This window comes from Papio anubis, chromosome 4, assembly GCF_008728515.1.
Source record: "Papio anubis isolate 15944 chromosome 4, Panubis1.0, whole genome shotgun sequence".
Classification (NCBI taxonomy): Eukaryota; Metazoa; Chordata; class Mammalia; order Primates; family Cercopithecidae; genus Papio; species Papio anubis.
In genome coordinates, this window is record NC_044979.1 from 148,454,308 (window position 1) to 148,477,407 (window position 23,100).

The window sequence follows — 23,100 nt, forward strand, 5'->3', positions numbered from 1 at the left end:
GTCTGCGGGCTGTGTTCCCGGACCTTGCCCTGCCTCTACCTCTCCCACCCTAACTCCTGCACTTACCGCTGGTGGGGAGGAGCCTTCACTGGTCCTGGGTTGGGTGGGGGTGCTGAGGGGTCCCAGGAGGAGGGTGGGGGAAAGTGGGTGGGGCCTCTGGTTCCCTGGAGCCCTCCTGGCTTGGGGAAAGTGAACACAGCTCAAGTCCATGTTTTAAGAGAAACTGGGGGTGTCTGTGCAGGGGCGGGGCGTCTAGGCTTTCCCATACAGTCCTTTGCCCGGAGAGAGGCTGCGAGTGTGAGCGCTATGCGGTACCCAGGAGGGTTTTGCTTTCCATCTGACCCGCCACGCCCTGGGCTCTGCTCTGGGAGGGACCTAGTGCCTGCTGCCACCCCTTGGGTTCACAGGCCCAGGCTCTGCCTCCTGCCAGGAAGGGGGAAGATGATGGAAAGCTGGGGCTGGGAGAGCATCTGGAATGGACCAGGGTGACAGTCGGTGACAAGACCCATCAGACAAGACCCATCACCCAGTGTGACTGTTCTTTCCTACAGGGCTGGGTGGGACTTGACCAGCTGGCCTGATATTAGTGTGGTCTGAGCAAGTGACTGACCAATAGGTTGTGCCCAACACATTTATTTGCACACTAAATATTAGCTTGCTTTTAAAATGGCACTTGGTTAGTTGGGGGTGGTGGTTCGGGTGGATGGTCCCATCTCCTTGGGAGGCTGAAGCGGGAAGATTGCTTGAGCCCAGAAGGTCAAGGCTGCAGTGAGCTGTGATGGCACCACTGCACTCCAGCCTGGGTGGCAGAGTGAGACTCGGTCTTTAAAAAAAAAAAAAAAATGGCACTTGGTCCGGCACAGTGGCTCATGCCTGTAATCCCAGAACTTTGGGAGGCCCAGGTGGGCAGATCACGAGGTCAGGAGTTCGAGACCAGCCTGGCCAACATGGTGAAACCCCGTCTCTACTGAAAAGACAAAATTAGCTGGGCATGGCAGCGTGCGCCTGTCATCCCAGCTACTCGGGAGGCTGAGGCAGGAGAATCACTTGAACCTGGGAGGCGGAGGTTGCAGTGAGCCGAGATTGTGCTGTTATACTCCAGCCTGGTCGACAGGGTGAGACTCTGTCTCAAAAAATAAATAAATACATAAATAAAAGGCACTTGGGTGGTTGGGTTTAGATTTTAAAATAAACAAGAAAACCCCAAATGTTCCTTGTTGTTTAAATTACCCGGGATGAGCACTTGGCTGTTTTTATTGGACGGGGAGTAAAGGGCCCGAGGCGCTTCACCCCATTTGCACTTTTTTCTCCCAAAAATACATGAGGTTGGGATTCATGGGTGGCTTTTGGCCTCAAGGGTCGGATCTTGTCCTGAATGTGTCTTTGAAAACGTCGATGCTGCGGGCAGGACTGGGAACCACACCTTAGAGCTGGGTGTGGAGGGAAAACGCTGGGCTCTGAAGTTATAGCTGTCATCAGGGAGGGAGGCAGACGGACTCTCAGCCAAGGTGGCACGTGGCGCTGGGGTCTGGTGGCCGGTGAGGAGCCGCTGTGCGATGGCTGCCACAGCAGAACCGGGTAGAGCGTGCTCCTGGGACCGCAGCCTGAGGAGGCCAGGCCTGCCTAGCTCAGATGAGTCCTGCCGGCTGGCAGGACGCGGCCCCAGAGAGACCCTGGGCTACGTCACTGTTTCCCAGCTGGTCCCCCGGTCCCCTGGATCAGTGAGGACAAAGTGAGCCAGGCAGGCCTGGGGGGGCACAGGTAGTGGCTGCGTTTGGCCAGGGGTGGAAGCGTGACCCTGGGCAGGTGGAAAGGGAAGGAAGGCCCTCCATCTGTGGTTGATGGAGATCTCTGACCTCTCCAGGCCCTGAGAGTCTGTCCGACGAGACCTCGTTTTGCCAGTGAGAGCCAGGGGGGCTGCCTCCAGCACAAGGGGCCAGGACCTGTGGCGAGGACCCACTACACCAGACAGGGCCTGTACCTGCAGCCAAAAGGGGCCGAGACCCACCCAGTGTGTTCTGCGTGCAGGGCTGGGCCTGGGTGGGTCTTGTCAGTGGTGAGAACACAGCCCCTGCCTGGGCTCTGCCTCAGCCTCAGCTGCTTGCTTGCTTCCTCTCTCTTTTTCCCTTCCTTTCCTTCCTTCCTTCCTTCCTTCCTTCCTTCCTTCCTTCCTTCCTTCCTTTCTTTCTTTCTTTTCTTTCTTTCTTTCTTTTTCTTTCTTTCTCTTTCTTTCTTTCTTTTTCTTTCTTTCCTTTCTTTCTTTCTTTCTTTCTTTCTTTCTTTCTTTCTCTCTCTTTCTTTTTCTTTCTCTTCCTTTCTTTTTCTTTCTTTTTTCTTTCTCCTTTTTCTCTTCCTCTTTCTGCCTTTCTCTCTTCCTTTTTGTTTCTCTCTTCCTTTTTCTCTCTCCCTTTCCCTCCCTCCCTCCCTCTCCCTCTTTCTCTCTCTCTCTCTTCTTTTCTCTCATTGTCTCACTCTCTCTTTTGCCTCTCTCTCTCTCTCTCCTTCTTTCTTTTTGTTTTTAGAGACAGGGTCTCACTCTGTTGCCCAGGCTGGAGTGCAGTGGCACAATCTCAGCTCCCTGCAGCCTCAGCCTCCTGGGCTCACGTGATCCTCCTGCCTCAGCCTCCTGAGTAGCTGGAATCACAGGTGCATGCTACCATGCCCAGCTACATTTTTTACTTTTTTTTTTCTTTTCTTTTTTTTTTTTTTTTTGAGATGGAGTCTCACTCTGTCGCCCATGCTCGAGTGCAGTGGCGTGATCTCAGCTCACTGTAACCTCCACCTCCCAGGTTCAAGTGATTCTCCTGCCTCAGCCTCCCAGGTAGCTGGGGTTACAGACACCCACCACCATACCCCACTGATTTTTGTATTTTTAGTAGAGACGGGTTTCACCATGTTGGTCAGGCTGGTCTTGAACTCCTGACCTCAAGTGATCCACCTGTCTCAGCCTCCCGAAGTGCTGGGATTACAGGCATGAGCCACCACGCCCAACCAATTTTTTTTTACTTTTTATAGAGACGGGGTCTTGTTATGTTGCCCAGGCTGGTCTCAAACTTCTGGGCCCAGTGATCCTTTCACCTCCTTGCGGTGCCTGGCCTCCCAAAGTGCTGGGATGACAGGCATGAGCCAGCCACCACATCCAGCCCGCATCAGCTTCCTAAGCCTCAGCTTCCTTGTCTGTGAAGTGGGGCAGCACCAGGGCCTGTGGCGGCGAAGTTCAGAGGAGAGGATGTAAATGGGGCATTCCCTTGGGCGGAAGGCATTCAACCCAGCCTTTTTTCGGAAGACCTGGGTCTTCGCCGGGTTCCACCGTCTCGGAGCTGATGCGGCAGGTTGAATTTGTCATTCTGCACATCCTGTCATATATGCTGCTGAGTGTTCTGTGTGCAGATAGTCCTGAGTGGCTGAGGTTGGGCAGATGTAGCTGGACTATGGACAGAGGCTTCCTGTGAGTCTGCAGAAGTGCCCAACCCTGCATTGGCCTGTCCTGGTCGGGCACGGCGGGTGCAGAGTCTGCAGGCGTCTGCTGTCTGGGCCTGGCTCCCCTCCCCTCTGTGGGCCCCACACCTCCCGCCCGCCATGCTGACCTGAACCTCACAGCCCGGTTCCCTGGGTGGTGGACGAGTCCTTGGGTGTCTCCCACCCGCTTGGTGGCAGCCCTGCTTGTCCCTGTGGGGACCTCACAGCACTGCACCCACTTGGCTCCGCAGGCCTCCCTGTCCTGGGGCTGGAAGAGGTCTCTGCAGGCTGTGGAGGGGCTTCCGGAAACATTCTCAGGTGAGCATTCCTGTGCGAGTCCCAACCTGAGCTTGTCTTGGCTCGGGAGGCCCGGGGCAGCTGGGGGAGGAAGGAAGTGGCGTTTCTGGGAGATGATGGTGTTTTCCAGGCCGGCCCTGGTGCACCATGTAGGTCGGTGGGCCCTCGTAGTGGGAGCTGGACCTGTTTCTGCAGGTATTGGAGCGAATTCACAGAGCAGAACGACGGGCTGAGTTACTCACGTTCAACCCCGCGTGTGTGATTTCAGGGGGCTGAGCTTGGCGTGCTATCTCCTTGCCTTTTGAAGGCGAGTTTGGCTGTGAACAGAGCTGCTGGTTCCGATCCCGTACGCTTCCTCAGGCGTTGTGGGCTTGGAGTCTGTGCCACACGCAGAAAAGCACATTTTCATGTTTTAAAGGCTACATTTTGCCTCTTTTGGTTACTTTAAAAATGTTAAGAGCCTTAAGTCTGCCTTTAAGAGTGCATGTAGTGTCTTCCCCAATGATGAACGGCTTCATTTTAAAAATTATACAGATTTACAATTTAATTATAGAAAATTAGCAAATACAAGTCAGTACAAGTAATCCAAAAAAAAGAAAAAAGAAGAAAAGAAAAAAACACATTAAAATGACCCAACCCCACCCCCTCTTTACCCCACAGTTGCTATTAGCCTTACGATGCATAGCCTCTAGGTTATTTACTTTATGGTTGTGTTTTTAAATTGTGCAGTTTCATCAACACCCTATTTTCACTGGCAACACCATGAACACCTTTATTCCTTGTTACATGTATCTACAGCACCATCTTTAATGACCACACGGTGTTAGGTTGCTGAGAAGGACTGTGATTTGTTTACTAAAACCTCTATTGCTGATAGTGCTTCAGTGAATAATATTGCAATATTTTTACATCTTTTCATAGTCATCCAGTTGTTTCTTCAAGTTCCTAAATGTGGAATTGATGGTCCCAAGGGTGGCTGCTTCAACAGCTTTTGATATTTGTTGCAGTGCCTTTAAAGAGACAGTGCCATCCTTCCATTTATCCTTCCAGGCATCTGTGTTTTCATTCACTTTTCCCTCCTTCCTCTCCTCTATTAGCCACCCATCCATCATCTGTCAGTCCACCTACTGTCCATCCATCCATCCATCCATCCATCCATCCATCTACTCCACCCCACCTATTCATCCACACTTATCCATCCATCCATCATCCATCCATCCATCTACTCACCCACCTGTTCATCTACCCACCTGTCCATGCATCCATCCATCCACCCACTCACCCACCTGTTCATCTACTCACCTGTCCATCCATCCATCATTCCATCCACCCCTATTCATCCACCTTCCATCCTTCATCCACCTGTTCATCCACCCACCTGTCCATCCATCCATCCATTCATCCATCCATCCATCCATCCATCCGTCCATCCATCCATCCGTCCGTCCATCCATCCATCCATCCATCCATCCATCCATTCCATTCCATCCATCCCTCCTTCATTCCATCCACCTATCCATCCATCCATCCATCCACCCACTCATCCACCTGTTCATCCACTCCACCTGTCCATCCATCCATCCATTCATCTACTCACCCACCTATTCATCCACCCACCTGTGCATTCATCCATCCAGCCACTCACTCACCCACCTGTTCATCTGCCCACCTGTCCGTCATCCATCCCGTCCGTTTGATCCATCGTCAATCTGCTCACCCGCCTGTTCGTCTGCCCCACCTGTCCATCCATCCATCCATCCACCACTCCATTCCTCCACCTGTCCATCCATCCATCCATTCCATCCACTATTCCATCCACTGTTCATTCGTCCATCCATTCCTGTTCCATCCACCTGTCCATCCATCCATTCCATCCATCCGTCCGTCCGTCCGTCCATCCATCCATCCATCCATCCGTTCATCCACCCACCTGTCCAACTGTCCATTCATCTACTCACCCACCTGTTCCTCCACCCACCTGTCCATCCATCCATCCATCCATCCATCCATCCATCCATCCATCCATCCATTCATCTGCTCATCCACCTGTCCATCCATGTGTCCATTCATCCACCCACCCATCCAACCATCCATATTGTGCTGAGGACCTTCTGAGTCAGACCTGGGCTCGGCACTGCAGCCTGCAGTGAACATGTGGTCTCCATCTCAGAGCTCAGTCAGCTGTGGGAGGCGGGGAGTCAGCCGTGGGAGGCAGAAGCCATCCACAGAGTAAGAAGTACAGGAACTGAGGTGTTGCAGGAGGGGGAGGCATCAGCACTGGGAGTGGTGTGGGTGGGAGCTTTCAAAAGATTTGTGATCTCTGAGCCACAGGCCAGGTGGGACTGGAACCCAAGACGGGCCGTTTCCTGGAAACCATCCTGACTGAGCACCGCCGGCCAGCCACGACCCAAACAGCAGGGGCTCCTTACTGGGCTCCTACCCAAAGAGATCTGGTGGTGTCTGTCCCAGATGCTCAAGTCCTCAGCCCCCGGCTTAGAGACCAGTCCAGGGCACGGATGGAGACAGAGACCGAGAGAGGGAGGGAGAGGGACAGAGAGAGGGAGGGGTGGGTGAGAGGGAGGCATGTGCTCTGCTTGGAGGAGGACTCTGCACCTAGGGAAGCCAGACAGTGGAGGAGCGTTGATGATACGGGCTTCAGCCTGACTTCACCTCTTCCTGGCTTCTTGACCTTGGGTGAAGTTACTTTGTGTCTTGTTTCCTTATCTGGAAACTGGACAGAACAGCAGTGCTGACCTCATAGGGGCGGGTGAGGATGGAGCAAGAGACAGACCAGGGGCTCTGCCCTCGGCCCCCGCAGGAAGGGCTGGCTGGAATGTCTTCGTGTTTTTCTTTCTCTTACCAGGCCTGAGTGCTGGGAGGCTTTCTGTGTCCCCAGAACCCAGCACAGCCCCTGATGCAGATGTGCTAAGCTGTGTTTGTTGATGGGGTTGGGGGGGGCACCCCCATGTGAGACGATTTAAAATCGGAGCCAGCAGCTTCACTTAACCTTCCAGAGTGACTGCTGGATTAGAAGAGAAAACTGTTTTTCTTTTTACAGACAGAGGAGGCCAGGGCCTTTTAATTCCATTAAGTGCTGAGGAGAGGAAGCCATGGGGGTTTTGTGTGAAAGGGGCAGACGGTGGAAAAGCAGGGTGAAGCTGTGCAGCGGGCGGCGTGGGCAGAGCTGACCGCAGCTCGGGGCTGTTGCCTGGAGACGTCTGTGTTCAGGCCTTTGTCGGAGATGAGCTGGCGACATTCGGGCATTAAAGTTTCTTCTGAAGAAAAATGGGGCTCCCAGACCTTTTTGGTAAATGAGGCTGGGCTCTCTGGGCTCTGCTGATCACAGAGCCGGGGACTAGGCCTTCTCTGCAGGCGCACACCTGGGGAGGTGAGGGACACCTGTGTGGCCAACAGAGCAACCCCTCGAGGCTCATTTAAGAGGCGCTCCAGGAGGGGCTGCTCTGGACGGGGCCACGCCCAGTCACCTGGGTGTGTGGAAAGTTGACTTTCATTGATACCAAGGACTGAACAGCCCCGTCTGGAGATCGAAACCTCCCAGGAAAGGTTTCAGCCAACCCCTGCCTTTGTTCAGGCTCCGGTGGACGCACGTGAGTGGAACGTGAGCCTCGAATCATCGGGGTGCAGCCTCCCTCTTCGTGGGGAGTTCTGTGGTGTCCATCGTGGCCCAGCGGGTGATGGCAGGAACCAGAAGCACTGAAAATGTCCATCTGGGCAGGAACGGGTGAAGGAACGAGGGTGTTCGTATAGGGAATGCCAGGTAGGGCGGTACAGCGGCTCACCCCTGTAATCCCAGCACTTTGGGAGGCTGAGGTAGGAGGGTCGCTTGAGGTCAGGAATTGGAGACCAGCCTGGGCAACATAGCAAGACCCATCTATTAAAAAATAAAAATAAGCAGGTGTAGCGGCACGTGCCTGTACAGTCCCAGCTGCTCGGGGGGCTGAGGTGAGAGGACACCTTGAGCCCCGGAGTTTGAGGCTGCAGTGAACTGTGGCAGCACCCCTATACTCCAGCCTGGGCAGCAGAATGAGACCCCGTCTCTTCAAAGAAAAGAATGCTAGGCAGCCGTAAAAGGAGCAAAGAAGCTTCCAGATTTGTGTTTTCACCCAGGTGCATTTCAGAAAATATGTGTCAGGAGGGAGAGTAGAATTGCGAAAGGGTATCTTTATGTCAGTGACATGCAGTGATGCAGACACCCCTGGAAATGCACGCTTTTCACGGGTGCACACGTGTGATCACGGATGCCCATGTGCGAAGTGGTGATACAGAACAAGCATGTTGGAGGCGGCACTTGGCCTCCACACCCGGGCCCCAGCTGTGATGCCGGACAGCTTCCCAGGAGAGAGCGGTGGAGGCAGTGTGGTCCTGAGCCGGGTGGTGGGGGGTACACAGTGTCCGTTTGATTACTTACGGCCTTTAATGGAATATTTTACCATTATAAGTTGAAATATTTTTTTTTTTAAAAAGAGGGAGGAATTGTAAAATGATTTCTTAAAGATCTGTTCATTCTGAGAACCCATTCTTTGTGGTTTTGAAGAAATGCAGTTTAGAGCACAGTGCCAGGACGGCTCCTGCAGATGTGCACCAGGGAGGCTGTGGCCAGGAAACGTCCCCACCAGGGCCAGGTGCCTGAGACTGGGGCTGGGGTAGCATGGCCAAGCCCCACCACCCAGGTGGGCAGACGGTGGAGGCCCCCAGCTCTCCCCGAGCCCTGCCACCCACTGACCCCTCTCCAGGTGGGAGGACAGTGGAGGCCCCCCCCCAGCCCTGCCACCCACTGACCCCTCCCCAGGTGGGAGGACAGTGGAGACCCCCCCCAGCTCTCCCCCAGCCCTGCCACCCCCTGACCCCTCTCCAGGTGGGAGGACAGTGGAGACCGCCCCCCGCAGCCCTCCCTACAGCCCTGCCACCCACTGACCCCTCCCCAGGTGGGAGGACAGTGGAGACCCCTCCTCAGCCCTCCCTACAGCCCTGCCACCCACTGACCCCTCCTGCAGTTCTGCCCCCCTCCCGGAGGAAACAGGAAACTGAGTTGCCCGGGAAGTTGGGAACAAGGACTCAAAAAAGAAGCATTTCTTAAATAAAGAGAAAACAACCACTATTTTAAGAATGCCTTATTCATGGGCCCTGGAACCGGGAGGGTCTGGGCTGTCTGGATCTTTGATTTTATATTTGTTTCCTGGGTGGTTCAGCCCCCATCCCTGTGAGTCAGGGTGCACCTGTGGGCTGGCAAAGGTTTCCAAGAATCTCCTTTTTAAGTCATCAGGGTGGGCAGGAGGCTGCCCTCGGAGCGTCCCCGTGGGTGCACTCGCTGCCTGGGTCTCTGGTTTCTCTGCATCACATTGTGGGCTAAGTGCTCATTGAGGGGTCCAGTCTCCGAAGGTGGTTATTGCATCTATTAATAAGAGTGGGACGCTGGCACCATGTTCTGGGGCAGGTGCCCCTCTACCTTCCTGGCTGACAGGTGCTTCCCCACTTTTCCCGGGCACCTCTGCCAGCTCCCCCATGCCCCTTGGGTCCTGTTTGCATGGTCCATTTCACATCCAGATTTGGAACACTGGACAGTCAGGCTGCCCGGTTGGCACAGCCCCAAGACTCGGCCTCACCAGCTTCGAGTTTGCGTGTCACGAAAGGTCTGTGTTTTCCACAGAGAGGCTCCGAACCTCCCTTCTGTGTCAAGGGTCCCAGGATTCTCCTTGGACTGAAAGTGTTCTCCCTGAAAGGAAAAAAATGCAGATTGCTGGTTGTATTCTAGTAGCATTGTATTTACTGGCGGGAGAATGTTCACAATCTATTGTTACTTTTGTTTTTCTAAATGGAGTTCAAAATGCACGTATGGTGTGACCCCATTTCTGTAAAAACCAAAACAGCAAACTGCGTCTGTGCATAGAACAGAAATGGGGCTGGGAGGCTGTATGCCCGGGGCTCGCAGTGCCATCTCCGGCCCTCGGGTCATGAAGGATTTCAATTTTCTTCTTTGAACTCTCATGGATTTTCTCATTTTCCCTGATGACTGTGAAGTGATTTTTGTGAAGTGAGGGGAGGAAGGGTTTAAATGTCCCCATGCTGCCTGCAGCCCTAATTTATCGTGTTTTGCTTTTCAGTGACATATTCGATGCTATGTTCCCTGTCACTCACATCGCTGGGGAGACCGTTATACAGCAAGGTACGTTCCGCCTGCTCCTCCGAGCCAAAGCCCGGAGGGGAAAAATGGACTATGCACTTAAAAAGAAAAATAGTATAAGGCCAGGCGTGATGGCCCACGCCTGTAATCCCAGCACTTTGGGAGGCTAAGGCAGACGGATCACCTGAGGTCAGGGGTTCGAGGCCAGCCTGACCAACATGTTGAAAACCTGTCTCTACTAAAAATAAAAATTAGCTAGGCATAGTGGCGGGCGCCTGTAATCCCAGCTACTCCAGAGGCTAAGGCAGGAGAGTCCCTTGAACCTGGGAGGCAGAGGTTACAGTGAGCTGAGTTCGCGCCATTGAACTCCAGCCTGGGTGATAGAGTAATACTCTGTCTCAAATTTTACAAGCATATATATATATACTTATACATACATACACACATATATAATATGCACATATGTGTACATATATGCATGTATATGTGCACACATGCATGTGTACATGTATATATACACATATATGTGTGTATGTATAAAATAGATACATGCATGTATAAACTAAGTAAATATAAAATAAAATATATACATGTATGTATAAAACTAAAGTAATATACTAGAATTATACACACACACACACACACACACACACACGTATAAAACTCTCATTGTAACGCTGGGTGCAGTGGCTCACGCCTGTAATCCCAGCACTTTGGGAGGCCAAGGCAGGTGGATCACCTGAGGTCAGGAGTTCGAGACCAGCCTGGCCAATGTGGTGAAACCCCATCTCTACTAAAACTACAAAAAAATTAGCTGGGCGTGGTGGCGCACCTGTAATCCCAGCTACTCCAGAGGCTGAGCAGGAGAATCGCTTGAACCTGGGAGGCGGAGGTTGTAGTGAGCCGAGATTGTGCCATTGCACTCCAGCCTGACTCCATCTCAAAAAAAAAACACAACAAAAAACAAACAAAAACACTTCTCATTGTTTACAGAAAGTTCACTAATGAAACTTTATAACAGGCTCTTTAATGAGTTATCTCAATGTTTCCATAGTCTTGTCATTAAAAAAGAATTGATGGCACCCAGGATGTTGCCTGAGGAGGGTCTATGCAACAGTGTTGCAATAGTTGTTTGCAAGAGGGACTGTAACTTCTATGTCTTGATGTACTTTGTATCTGTTGACTTTCTTCTTTTGTTACAGGGAATGAAGGAGACAACTTCTATGTCATTGATCAAGGGGAAGTGGATGTGAGTATCACTCTCTTTGGAAAATAGTGCGTCTTTGCGTGTCCTGTGTGAAGACTTGCCCCTCTGTGCAGCACCAGGCTCCCAACAAACACTGCGCTGAGTGCCGTATTTCTAGGGTTTTAATCCAGAAATGTAATTGCTGTGTCTTAGAAGAGAATATGGGAATATCAGAAGTGCAGAGGGAAACGAGGGTGATGCTGGTAGGTGGTGGCAGCGGCCACAGGTCTTCCAGGGCCACTGTCTTCTGCTTACCCCCGGGCTGGGACTGCTGGGTGCTGGCCAGGGTGGTTCTGTTTGACCCAGCACCATCTCCAGATCTGAGGCCGGTGAATACACCAGGCTCACCCACCACGTGGGATGTTAATATCTCAAAGTGGGTGGGAGAGTGGTGTGCTTACAGACCCCATAGGGCCGACGACGTCGTGGTCAAACAGCGGCGGCCTTTTCCACCTGTGTTTGGCTCCCCATTCAGAACGTCCAAGCCGTGAGTCGGGTCTCACTGTGTCATCTTCCCACGCTTGTCTCAAGAGCAGAGGGACCCATCCTTTTATGAGATGCTCCCACTGTTTTGGAAGGAGAAGCGTCCCCTCCTCTGGAGACCCTGTCTCGTGCCCCATGGCCAGGCCGGGATGCTGGCATCACCCCTGGCTTAACAGCCCGGTCTTGCCCAGAGCCTCTGGCTCCCATCTCGTTCGCTGTCTGGTTTAGAGCCCGGGTGCTCTGGTGTGAAGCTTTGAGGTCCCCTCATCCCCCGCTGGGCTCCCCCCCCATGGCAGCCTGACCTTGCCAGTGCGGAGCGGATGGCGCAGCCTCTGGGAAAGCACCACTAGGAGTTGGTTTCCCTTTGAATCAGGCCCGAGCCCCTGACGTAGTCACCGAGAAGGACCTCAGTGACACCATCCTCCCTCGGTTCCTGGAATCTGCCTGCACTGGCAGCCCCAGGGCCTTGGTGTGTGCCCCCTGCTCTGCCGGGAACCCCGTTAGCTCCTGCTTCTCCTTCTGCTGTCTGCTAAATGTCAGTTCCCAGTGGGCGTCAGCAGACATGTCCCACGCCTCCCTCAAAGGACCCTCTGCTGCTCGTGGTGATGACCTCTCCTGAGACCGTCTCTTTACGGCCTTTCTGCACACGGCCCGGATGCCCCCACAGTGCAGGGTGCTTTGAGGGTCTGTGACACCCGAGATGGTCACTGCTTCCCAGGCTGGCTGAGTCATCTCTGGGTCTGGGATGCCTGGCTGCCCTTCTCCTTGCCCACCTGCCCTGGGAGGCGGCCTCCGTGCTCTGCTGTGCAGGCAATGCCATCCCCCGCTGCCCGGCACGAGCTATTTTGGGGTTTGTCCTCCGGTGGCTGTGCCTCTGTCCAGGCCACGCTATTCCCGGGAGGGCATTTTCTCATTTGTTTCCGTGGCAGCCGCAGTCTGTCCCCCATCGCGCCTTGTTTCTGGGAACCTGAGCAGGCCCGCTCTGTTCCGGAGCTGATAGCACAGGAAATGACTCAGGGGTCCCACCTCCCCGCGAGGGGCACGCGCCTCAGGCCCGGCCCGCACAGGCGGGGAAAGAGCCGGTTTCTCTTCTCCCTGGTGTGCTCTGTCCTGAGCCGGAACCCACGGGCTGGGCCCCTAGACCGGGCCTCTGGGGCAGACCTTTGTGTCAGGGAGTGGGGTGCTCCTATCTCCCCCAAAGACGGAAACTGAGGCAGGTGCCAAAGGTCCCGGGGACTGCCTGGCCTCAGAGGAAGTGTGGAGGGGGAAGGCTGGAGGGCGGCACTGGCGGGTCAACCCTGGACTCGGCTGCCAGGCCACAGAGTCATCTCCTGCTGGCTTTGCTTTGAGTTTAAAAAAAGCCCAGCCCAGGAAATAGAGAAGACAGAGGAGGATGCGGCCAGCATCCCAGCCGGGCATCGTCCTGGGGCCTGGGCTCATCCCAGGAGGTGGCCCCGTTGTGCCCGGCATCCAGACACCAGGGCCTGATGGGGGGCTGCAGGGAATGGGGCTGAGCCCCCAGCAGACGGGGCAGGGCTGATCCCAGAGAGACCTTGGCAACCTAGGCCTGCCCAGTGGTCAGCAGTGCTGAGGGCAGAGCCGCCTCTGCAGGAGGTGTGGGATGGGCGGGTTCCTGACTGTACCCACCGCTTTCCCCAGCCCCAAATCTCATGCTACTCACAGGCCCTCTTCCAGTTCACACTCCGGGTCCTGGTGTCACCGTGTCACCTCCTCCCCTGCCCTCTCCACTCTGGGTCCTGGTGTCTTCTTCTCCCCTGTCATCTCCACTCTGGGTCCCAGTGTCACCTCCTCCCCCATCCCCTCCACCCCTGGGTCCCAGTGTCACCTCCTCCCCCATCCCCTCCACTCTGGGTCCCGGTGTCACCTCCCTCCCCCATCCCTCCACTCTGTCCCTGGTGTCACCTCCTCCCGATGATCTGTCTTTCGATTGAAATCTCGAGCCGAGATTTTGATCCGGAGTTTTCGATCTTTTCGGTTTGTCCGGTTATTTTGCCGATTGATCTGAAGCTTTGACGCTGATTTCGACCGAAAGATGCCGGGATCTTTTCGATTGTTCCTGATGTTTTGATTTTCTTCGATTTCGGTCTGCCTTTATCCTTTTCGATTTCTTGATGTCCGACATTTTTCTTCGGATCTCTTTGATGAGTCCGAGCATTTTTCTTCCTTTATCCTTTCGATTTCGGTTCGAGCATTTCTTTGCCGATTTCTCGGTTCACATTTTTCGATCTCTTTCCGTGACTTTGTTCCGGAAACATTCTTCTTTATCTTTCCGATTTCGGTTCGATTTCCTTTATTCTTCGCGGATTTGTCTTTGTTCTTCTCGGTCCGGCATTTCCTTCCTCGATCCTTTACTTTGTCCGGATGGTTACCTTCTCGCTATCTTCTTTGAGCGAGCAGTTTTGAGGTTTGCATTTTGACTGAGGACTGGTGCCTGCTCTGGTGTGGGGGAGGTTGTGGCTTAATGGGGGAGAGGGACCAAGAACAGGAAATTAGCCAATGAATGTCCTGACCGTGGTTCTGCCCCTCCTGTCCCCTCTGCTGTCATTCCTGCTGTGCCTCACGAACTCCTACGCATCCCACAAGACCCCGCCAGGCCCAGCTCATCTATTTGCGGCTGGGCTTCGATAGATACTGACCTCGACAGATGACCAGGGACCAGGCCTCCCCGCAGTGGGCCTGGGAGCCCCATAGGTCCCCACGGAGGCCTTTCCTCCCCTGTGGAATGCCTCTCCCTCTCCTGTGTCTCCCGATGTCATTCACATCTCCAATTAAATTCCAAAGACATCTTCAAGGTGCCAGTTTGCATCAGCAGAGCTTGGGGTTGAGGCCACCCACAGGAATTCTGTTTTCCACATTCTTTACTTCTCCTAAATGAACAGATGTGGAAGAGACAAACCCTTTACCCAGAATTCCCTCACGGAGGCTGAAACCCACATGGGGCGCCCAGGGTGTGTTCCCGCCTAACTTGTTGTGTCTCGAGGAGGATGGTGGACAGGTCAGGACCGCGTGGACTCGGGACTCAGAGGACCCAGGCTGTGTTCTTTGCTGGCCGTGACCTTTGCCCAGGCCCTTGTGTGGCTGAGCCATGCCATTTCCATATTACTCAGAAAAATGAACAGAGCTCACCGCTGCCGGGGAGACTGAGATAACCCTCCTGAGGTTCTGCTCTTGGCACCTGCTGTAGGGTGATGGGGCCTCTGTCTGCGCGGCTCCTGTGCCCCTTCATTCAGGAACCCATTGGCCGCCTGGCAGCTTCCCTACCCCATCTCATGTCCCCAACACACGCACCACAAGAGCCTTGTTGGCCCCGCAGAGGAAACGCCCACCACTCATGCCCCAGGCTTGTCCTAATCCTCAGTATGCGTGGCCACCCTCCTGCCCCCGCATCAGGCCCCAGCCGGCAGCGTGCTGAGGACTTCCTGGGAGAGGCGAGGGTGTGAGGGGCTGGGGGCTGGGACTGCCAGAGGGATCAGGTCCCCGTCTTTCTGCTGTTGGCCTCCAGGCTCCTGGGAGCCCCACCTGGGCCAGGACCTCAGCAAAGGGGCTGGGAGGTGTTGCTGTCCCGGCCGACCTGGCACTTGGCGTCTTGGCGGGACCTCCTCCTCCTCCTTGCACCCACCTCTCCACCTCTGAACTCAGTGAGGCATCTCCCTTCCCTGCGTCCTTCCAGCAGGACAGACCCCCCTCCCCGCTCCCCCCGCCGCCGTCTGTAACTCGTACATGTAACTCGTACATGACAGGGCAGTGGGAGAGGCCGGTCCCGGAGCCACTTCAAAGCAGCGACCGTTTCCTCCAGCCCTGAGCTCACAGCATCCCCTCCTAGCCCCAGCCCCGGCCCTGGCCCGGTTAGCGTGGGGTCGGGGCTGAAGCCTGAATGGAGGGGAGATGGTTTTCTCTCAGACGCGAGGCGTCGTGGCGTCCTGGCTGGCTTCTTTCCAGGCTCAGGGACGTTGGGAGGCGATTTTGAGAAAGGAAAGAGTGAGGTCACCCTAGTGTAACTGGAGTTCCCCAAATATATTATCCTGGCAAATCCCTCCCCTTCCCCCTCCCCGCCACCGCCCGTCCCTGCCCCTTCCCCAGCCCTGGGTCAGGCACAGAGTCAGCTTTAAGGCCCCTGCTAGACCCGGCCCGCCAGAGCCAGGATGTCTGAGCCCTGTGGGTGGATGCCCGCTTCCTGGCTACAGGCTAATGTGGGACGGCCGGGCCCCCCGCGGGAACCGACTGTGACTTGTGGGGACCATCCCGAGTCCCGGGCGGCTGTGCACGAACACCAAGCACCTCTGTCAATCTCAGATTTTCCAGCCAGGGCAGAGGTGGGCGGCAGGGAGTGCCCGGTGGGGCTGGGTGGGGCCAGGCACAGGAGCTGCCTGTGGGGGCCCCCTGTGATGTGGGAGGCCCTTCGCGTGCAGGGTAAACCCGCAGGGCCCGTGTGGGTGAAGCCCACATTTAAGGAAATCAAAGGATGCTCAGTCAGGAATCTGGAATAAAAAAGTGGCATGTCGGGTAGCCCGGGTGAGTTATGGGCATATGTATTATAATAATTACTGTTATTACAGCCCCCAGGGGAACAGCTGCATGGCAGCTCCAGGCAGCCCTGTCCAGCTGCTGTGTGAACCCTGGGTGCTGTGTTTTGTTTGCTGGTTTCTCTCAGTTGCCTCCCTGGGGCGATGAAATGGATATACCCCCGGTTCGGGGCTGCAGGACTAGGGCTACCCGGGGTCCGAGTGGGTTCCTGAGGCTAGCGGGACCCTGGTTTTATTCCGGGTGGCGGGAAGGGATGGCCGGTTGCCGTGGGCATGTCACTGCGCCCGGCCAAGTGCCCGAGGCCCAGCAGGAAGCCGTCCTCTGAAGGACCCGGCCCTGACCCTTTAAGCCAGCAGGGCTTGGAGGTGGACGTCACCCGCTTCTGCAGGGTGGACACTGCCCTCTGACCAGCGGCGCCTCAGGGGGACGGCCAGGTGACCAACTGCCAAGAGCACCAGGTTCGGTTTAAATTATGGTTTTCCAGAGACTCCAAAAGTGCCTGCTGCTATCTGTGTGTTGCCAAGAGCTATAATCCATTTTTCTAAGTATAAAAATATCTTCCAATGTATTTTATTCATGGAACATAGCATTTCTGCTTAAAAGGACACTCAGCTGCTGACTTCACAGGCCCGGGAACGTAGCTCCCTTCCAAGCCCTGTTTGGGGCTCGAGTCTTCCCCGAATTGTTTTCGGGCCCCTGTTGTTCCAGGACTCCCTCCTTCTGCTCCCCATCCCTGGCATCACGTCGACCTCGCTGACGTTGGCCATCCCGGGCTTCCCTCGGTTTCACACAACACGTCTGGGGGAGGAGCTGTTTCTGGGGGGCCAGGTTGCACCGCCAGGCAGCTGGGTGTACCCTGGAGCAGGGTACCTCGGCTTGGTGATCCCAGAGCAGGGCGCCTCAGCTTTGCGATCTGATCGGATGTTATTCAGGGTGTGTCTTGTGTTCTGTGTTTTTACACTTCTTTTTTTATTTTTTTGAGATGGAGTCTAGCTCTGTCACCCAGGCTGGAGTGCAGTGGCGCGATCATAGCTCGTTGCAGCCTTGAACTCCTGGGCTCAAGCAATCCTCCCAAGAAGCCGGGGCTACAGCTGTGCACCACCACGTCCAGCTAATTTAAAAGTTTTTTTGTAGAGGTGGGGTCTTGCTATGTTGCCCAGGCTGGTCTCAGACTCCTGGCTTCAAGCAATCCTTCTGCCTGGGCTTCCCAAAGTGTGTGATGACAGGTGTGAGCCACCACCCTCGGCCCTACTTTAATTGTAGTAAAAGATGCGCATTGATCATTCTAACCATTTTGCAGTTCGGTGGCATTAAGCATATTCATGTTATTTTATTTATTTATTTATTTTTTGAGACGGAGTCTCGCTCTGTCGCCCAGGCTGGAGTGCAATGGTGCCATCTCAGCTCACTGCAAGCTCCGCCTCCCGGGTTTACGCCATTCTCCTGCCTCAGCCTCCCGAGTAGCTGGGACTACAGGCGCCCGCCACCTCGCCCGGCTAGTTTTTTGTATTTTTTAGTAGAGACGGGGTTTCACCGTGTTAGCCAGGATGGTCTCGATCTCCTGACCTCGTGATCCGCCCATCTCGGCCTCCCAAAGTGCTGGGATTACAGGCTTGAGCCACCGCGCCCGGCCTCATGTTATTTTATAACCGTCACCACTGTCCATTTCCAGAATGTTCTTGTCTTCTTAAACTGAGGCTCTGTCCACATTACACACTCCCTGCCCATGCACCTGCCCCAGCCTGGCACCCCCACCCCACCATCTACTTCTAAACACAGGGTGAGCGAGTGAAGGTGGGCGGGGGCAGGGCAGAGCCGGGTGTGAGCTCAGTGCTCAGCCAGAGAAGCTGCAGTGATGGTGGAGTGTAAATGCTGCCCCGCAGGGGCATCGTTTCTTCTTTTAAAATAAAAGAAGGCGCGCGCCGTGGCTCACGCCTGTAATCCCAGCACTTTGGGAGGCCGAGGCGGGCGGATCCCCTGAGGTCAGGAGTTTGAGATCAGCCTGGCCAACATGGAGAAGCCCCGTCTCTCCTAAAAATGCAAAATTGGCTGGGCGTGGTGGGGCAGGTGTCTGTAATCCAGGAGGCCGAGGCAGGAGAATTGCTTGAACCTGGGAGGCGGAGGTTGCGGTGAGCCGAGATCGCACCATTGCACTGCAGCCTCAGTAACAAGGGCGAAACTCCGTCTCAAAAAGAAAAAAAAAGGGAAGAGAAAACAAAAAAAACTGAGACACAACAACAAGAAGTAGCCCCTATGCGTACCAGCGGGGGTGGGGCCCGCACTGTGCCGGGAGCGGTGACAGTGACCAGTGTCCTGAGAAGGATGGCCCCTTTGTCCTCCGGGCGGCCGAGCACAGTGTGGCCCTGGCCGTCTGTGGGACCCGCACAATGGTTTCCTCTGAGGCTGCAGACGGAGCTCTTGGAGGCCATGGGCTTCTCTGGGCCTCACGGGCAGTGTGTCCAGGCCCAGCTTCCCCGGGTCCTGCCTGCGGCCGCAGCAGCCATGGATCCCCCTTTGGGGCAGAACCCCAGAAAGGTGGGAGGTGCGGCCGTCCCGGGCTGGCTCTGTGCAGACTCACCCTTCTCTGCTCCCAGGGCCCCCGTGCTCTTTGCCAAGGGAGGGGAGTGTCCTGCCACTTGCCTGAGCAGCCATTCGAGAGGGGCCCCTGAAGGGGCAAGAGGCTCACTCACCTCCTTGGGCATGAGATGTCACCTGCCTCCCTGGCTCTCCCGTGTCAAGCAAACCCCTGCTGACCTCAGGTTCACATCTTCTGAGTCCACACTGCTCTCATGGCTCAGCAGGAGGCCCCTGCATGGGAACAGAAGTGCGGAGGGCGCTGGAGGGCGGGGCCCCTGTTGGAACGGTGTTTAGTGTGGAGGGTGCTGGAGGGTGATGGTGTTTGGTGTGGAGGGTGCTGGAGGGTGATGGTGTTTGGTGCGGAGGGTGCTGGAGGGTGATGGTGTTCCGTGTGGAGGGTGCTGGAGGGTGGTGGTGTTTGGTGCGGAGGGTGCTGGAGGGTGATGGTGTTTAGTGCGGAGGGTGCTGGAGGGTGATGAGTGTTTGAGTCTTGGAGAGGTTGCTGGAGGGTGATGGTGTTTGGCGTGCAGGGTACTGGAGGGTGATGGTGTTTGGCGTGCAGGGTACTGGAGGGTGATGGTGTTTGGCGTGCAGGGTACTGGAGGGTGATGGTGTTATTTTGGTGCGGAGGGTGCTGGAGGGTGATGGTGTTTGGTGTGGGAGGGTGCTGGGAGGGTGATGGTGTTTGAGTGTGGAGGGTACTGGAGGGTGATGGTGGCTGGTGTGGAGGTGCTGGAGGGAGGGTGAAGGTGTTCCGTGTGGAGGGTGCTGGAGGGAGGTGCCCCGTTGGAACGGTGTTTGGTGCGGAGGGTGCTGGAGGGAGGGCGATGGTGTTTGGTGCAGAGGGTACTGGAGGGTGACGGCGTTCGGTGCAGAATGCCTGCTGACGCTGAGCCAGCGGCGAGTGCCACCCCAGGCGTGCATGTCAGTATGGGGATGCTCCTGGCTGCACAATGTGCTGTGCACCCTGGAGTCCGTCTGCCGCAGCACGGACAGACACCGTGAGACCCACGGGGTGAGCTCCGGATCCCTCTGGGGAAGAGTCCCCTGGGAGTTTGTGGAGCCCTCCCCCCCGCCCATCTGAGCGATATGAAACTCACCGGGCTGCACACGAGGTGGGCACATTCCTATTTGCAAGTTCTGCCTCCATAAACTGGTTTTTACAAAAACTTAGGCAACGTGGGAGTGTCCGCCATAAGGTGGGAGGCCAGACTGTGCCCAGAGGCCATCCCAGGCCCTTCCCCAGCTCCGGGTCCCCTTTGAGAAGCAAGAGGCAGAGGTTCTGGAGGGCGTTCTCTGAGGTCCCCTTGCCCCTAAAATGCTGGAGTTGCTGCCCCCTCCACGTATCCCTGCACGCCCAGGTGGGCGCTCCCTGGCTCCGTGGAAGGACGGCTGTCTTCTGATTCCTGGAGGGGATCACTGGGGGGAAGCTGGTGCCTCTTCTGCCCTGTATTCCTGCTCTAGCCTCCCTCCAGGAGCTGGGGAGCCTGGCGGGCCAGGTGGAGGTGATCGCCACATCCCCGCCAGGTGGAGTCTGCCTTTGCTCAGTGGTCGTCCCCGTGCCCACGAATGTTCGTGGTTGACCATTTCTCCCCAGCGCTTGCTTGCACCTAATTGTGGAGTTACACCTGCGTGGCCTTTTCTTTCAGAGAGAAGACTCTGTGCCTCAGTTATTATCCAAATAATGAGTCATTGATTTCAGTAAGAATTGATTCCATGATTCATCGCAATCCATTCTTTCCCGATATGCAACCAGTGGGAACTGCTTTGCCAATGGGAACTATTCTTTAAGCTCATTGACACACAGGGGGGATAAAGCACGTATTGTGTCAATTTATAGTAACTGAATCTGCATAATCACTGCATAATAAACAATCTGCACTATTCTTGCACGGACCCGACTGTGATGGTCAATGCATAGTAGGCGCCCTGTGTGGGGGCGGCGGCGCACGCGGGCTGAAAGGGAATCTTGTCTGGGCTCCTTCCCAGGCGCAGCTCGGCTGCGGTGCCCAGCCATAGGGCACCCATTCAGACTCCAGCCCGAGGAGCTCAGGCCCTGCCCGTAGGGAGGGAGACCCTGGCAGGAGAGGTCTGCACTTGAGGCCGCCCAGCTCCGTCAGGACCCTGTGGTGTGTGCCGATGGAGGGGGGACAGAGGAATGGCCTGGGGTGGAGAGGAAGCAGATGGGGCCCCAGAACAGAGCCCCGTGGGGATCACAGGCTCCAACTCCTCATGGTGCAGCTAGGGAAACTGAGGCCCAGACAGGCTAAGTGAGAAGCTGATGAATTGAATCAGACACTGCCTGGGAGGCAGGCTGGGGACCGGGTGCTTCCGCCTCTGGTGTGGTTGTCTCATCAGCACTGGCGGCTCGGGGCCTTCCTGCCGTGGGGGTCTGATGCTGTCCCACTGCGGCTCCCAGCACTGCTGGGGGTGGGGTGGGCACTGGGGTGCACAGGCCCATTGCTGGGGAACGCAGGGTTCTGCCCACAAGCAAAAGGATTTGTGCCCCGCCCTGCAGGAACCCCTTTCTGGAGAGAGCTAAGGGGGGCCTTGCTACCCGGGGTGCAGAGGAGCTTACCCTGCCTGGCCCTTGTGACGCTTCTCTCTCTTGCTCCCCAAAGGTGTACGTGAACGGAGAGTGGGTGACCAACATCAGCGAGGGAGGCAGCTTCGGGGAGCTGGCGCTCATCTACGGCACCCCCAGGGCCGCGACCGTGAGAGCCAAGACGGATCTCAAGCTCTGGGGGATCGACCGGGACAGCTACCGCCGCATCCTCATGGTGAGTTGGTGCCTGAGCACAGAGAGGGCCAACACCTACCTCGGCCAGGCGTCCCTGGGAACCCTGGCTCTATTCAAGGTGGGGACGCACCTGGAGAAAAGTCGCTTTCCAGCCTCCCTGACAGATCTGGCCTGTGAGAGGAGTGGAAAGGGGTGGAGGGATTCTGGAAGCTTCTTAGAAGATAGGCAGGTGGCCGGGGAGGCCCCTTCACTGTCCTCCCCTTTCTCCTTCCCACTGTCTGGACTGTGGTCGTGATGGCTGGTGCTCCAGCTGCCATATTGGGCCAGGAGGTGACTTAGAGTGTGAAACCCACTCGCCATGGTGGCAGAGCAAAGAGGTGTGAGGCGTGGCTGCCTGCTGACACGGTGGCTGCTCACCCCGAGGCTTCCTGTGTGTGGGGACTGACGCTTGGGCTTTTAGCTTTTTTTTTTTTTTTTTTGTATATGCAGCCAAATGTACTCTGAGCCGTGTACCCTGTACGGTGTGTGCTGTGTGCAGACACGTGTGTATGCCTGTGCTTGCCGTAGGCGGTAGGGGCCTATGGGCCAGTTTAGCTGCCACGGCTGGTGTTTGCAGGGGCTCCTGGAGGTGAGCGCTTGGGGAGCCCGGGGAGGACCCTTTCCAGGGAGAGAACCGTCTACGCCCTCCCTGCACACACGCCACCTGCCAGGCCCTGTTCTGGGTGCAGGTCCGTGGGGATCACAGGCAGGGCAGCTGGAGTCTTGTCCTGGTGGAGGTGGCCATGAGCACCCAGCCCCAGAGGACAATGCCTGCGCAGAAGGACCACGCTGAGAAGCAGGTGGAGGCAGACAGAGTGGTGGGCGGGGCTGCTGTTCCGTGGAGGGGCCTCAGAGACCCCCTGATAAGGCGGCATTGAGCAGAGCGTTGGGGCAGGACGCCCGAGTGCCAGAAGCAGCTCAGGACTGCTAGCGTTGAGGGACAGCAGCACAGGCCTGGGCCGGGGCTGCGGAGCTGTGTGGATGAGGAGGCCTTCCCAGATGGGGCAGTGAGGTGTTGTCCAGAGAGGGCGGGGAGGGCTCCAGGCTGGGGACCTGCAGCCTCTGCAGGAATCATGATGTCAGAGTGCACGGGAGCCATGGTGGGAGCTTGAGAGCAGCAGTGACCAGAGCTGACGTGGGCCCAGTTCCCTGGGCCAGCTTGGGGCCATCCAGTGAGGGTAGCCTGTGAGGCCATTTGTCCTGGGAAGCTCTGGGCCTGCCACAGTGGTCTGGGGGGTCCCCTGATGGTCTGCAGTACCCTTGTAGTTTGGGGTCCCCTTGTGGTTTGGGGGTCTCCTCATAGTCTAGGGGATCCCCTCATAATTTGGGGTCCCCTCATGGTCTTGGGGTCCCCTCATGGTCTGGGGGAGTCCCCTCATGATCTGGGGGTCCCCTTATGGTTTGGGGTCCCCTTTTCATCTAGGGGTCTCCTCATGGTCTGGGGGATGCCCTCATAGTTTGGGGTCCCCTCATGGTCTTGGGATCCCCCATGGTCTTGGGGTTCCTTCATAGTTTGGGGGAGTCCCCTTATGGCCTCAGGTCTCGTCCTCAGCTCCTTCTGTCCCATCGCTG

At 56.0% G+C, this 23,100-nt stretch overlaps 1 protein-coding gene across 4 annotated transcripts in view; it reads left to right on the forward strand.

Annotated features, from left to right (window-relative positions):
- PRKAR1B (protein kinase cAMP-dependent type I regulatory subunit beta) overlaps positions 1-23,100 on the forward strand; it is a 179,516-nt gene that overhangs the window by 108,963 nt on the left and 47,453 nt on the right. For all 4 annotated transcript variants that reach the window (XM_031665660.1, XM_031665661.1, XM_031665659.1 and 1 more), the window contains 3 exons: positions 9,879-9,940; positions 11,101-11,147; positions 21,371-21,529. In XM_031665660.1, the coding sequence (XP_031521520.1) occupies positions 9,879-9,940; positions 11,101-11,147; positions 21,371-21,529 (268 nt within the window). The remainder of the gene's footprint in view (positions 1-9,878; positions 9,941-11,100; positions 11,148-21,370; positions 21,530-23,100) is intronic.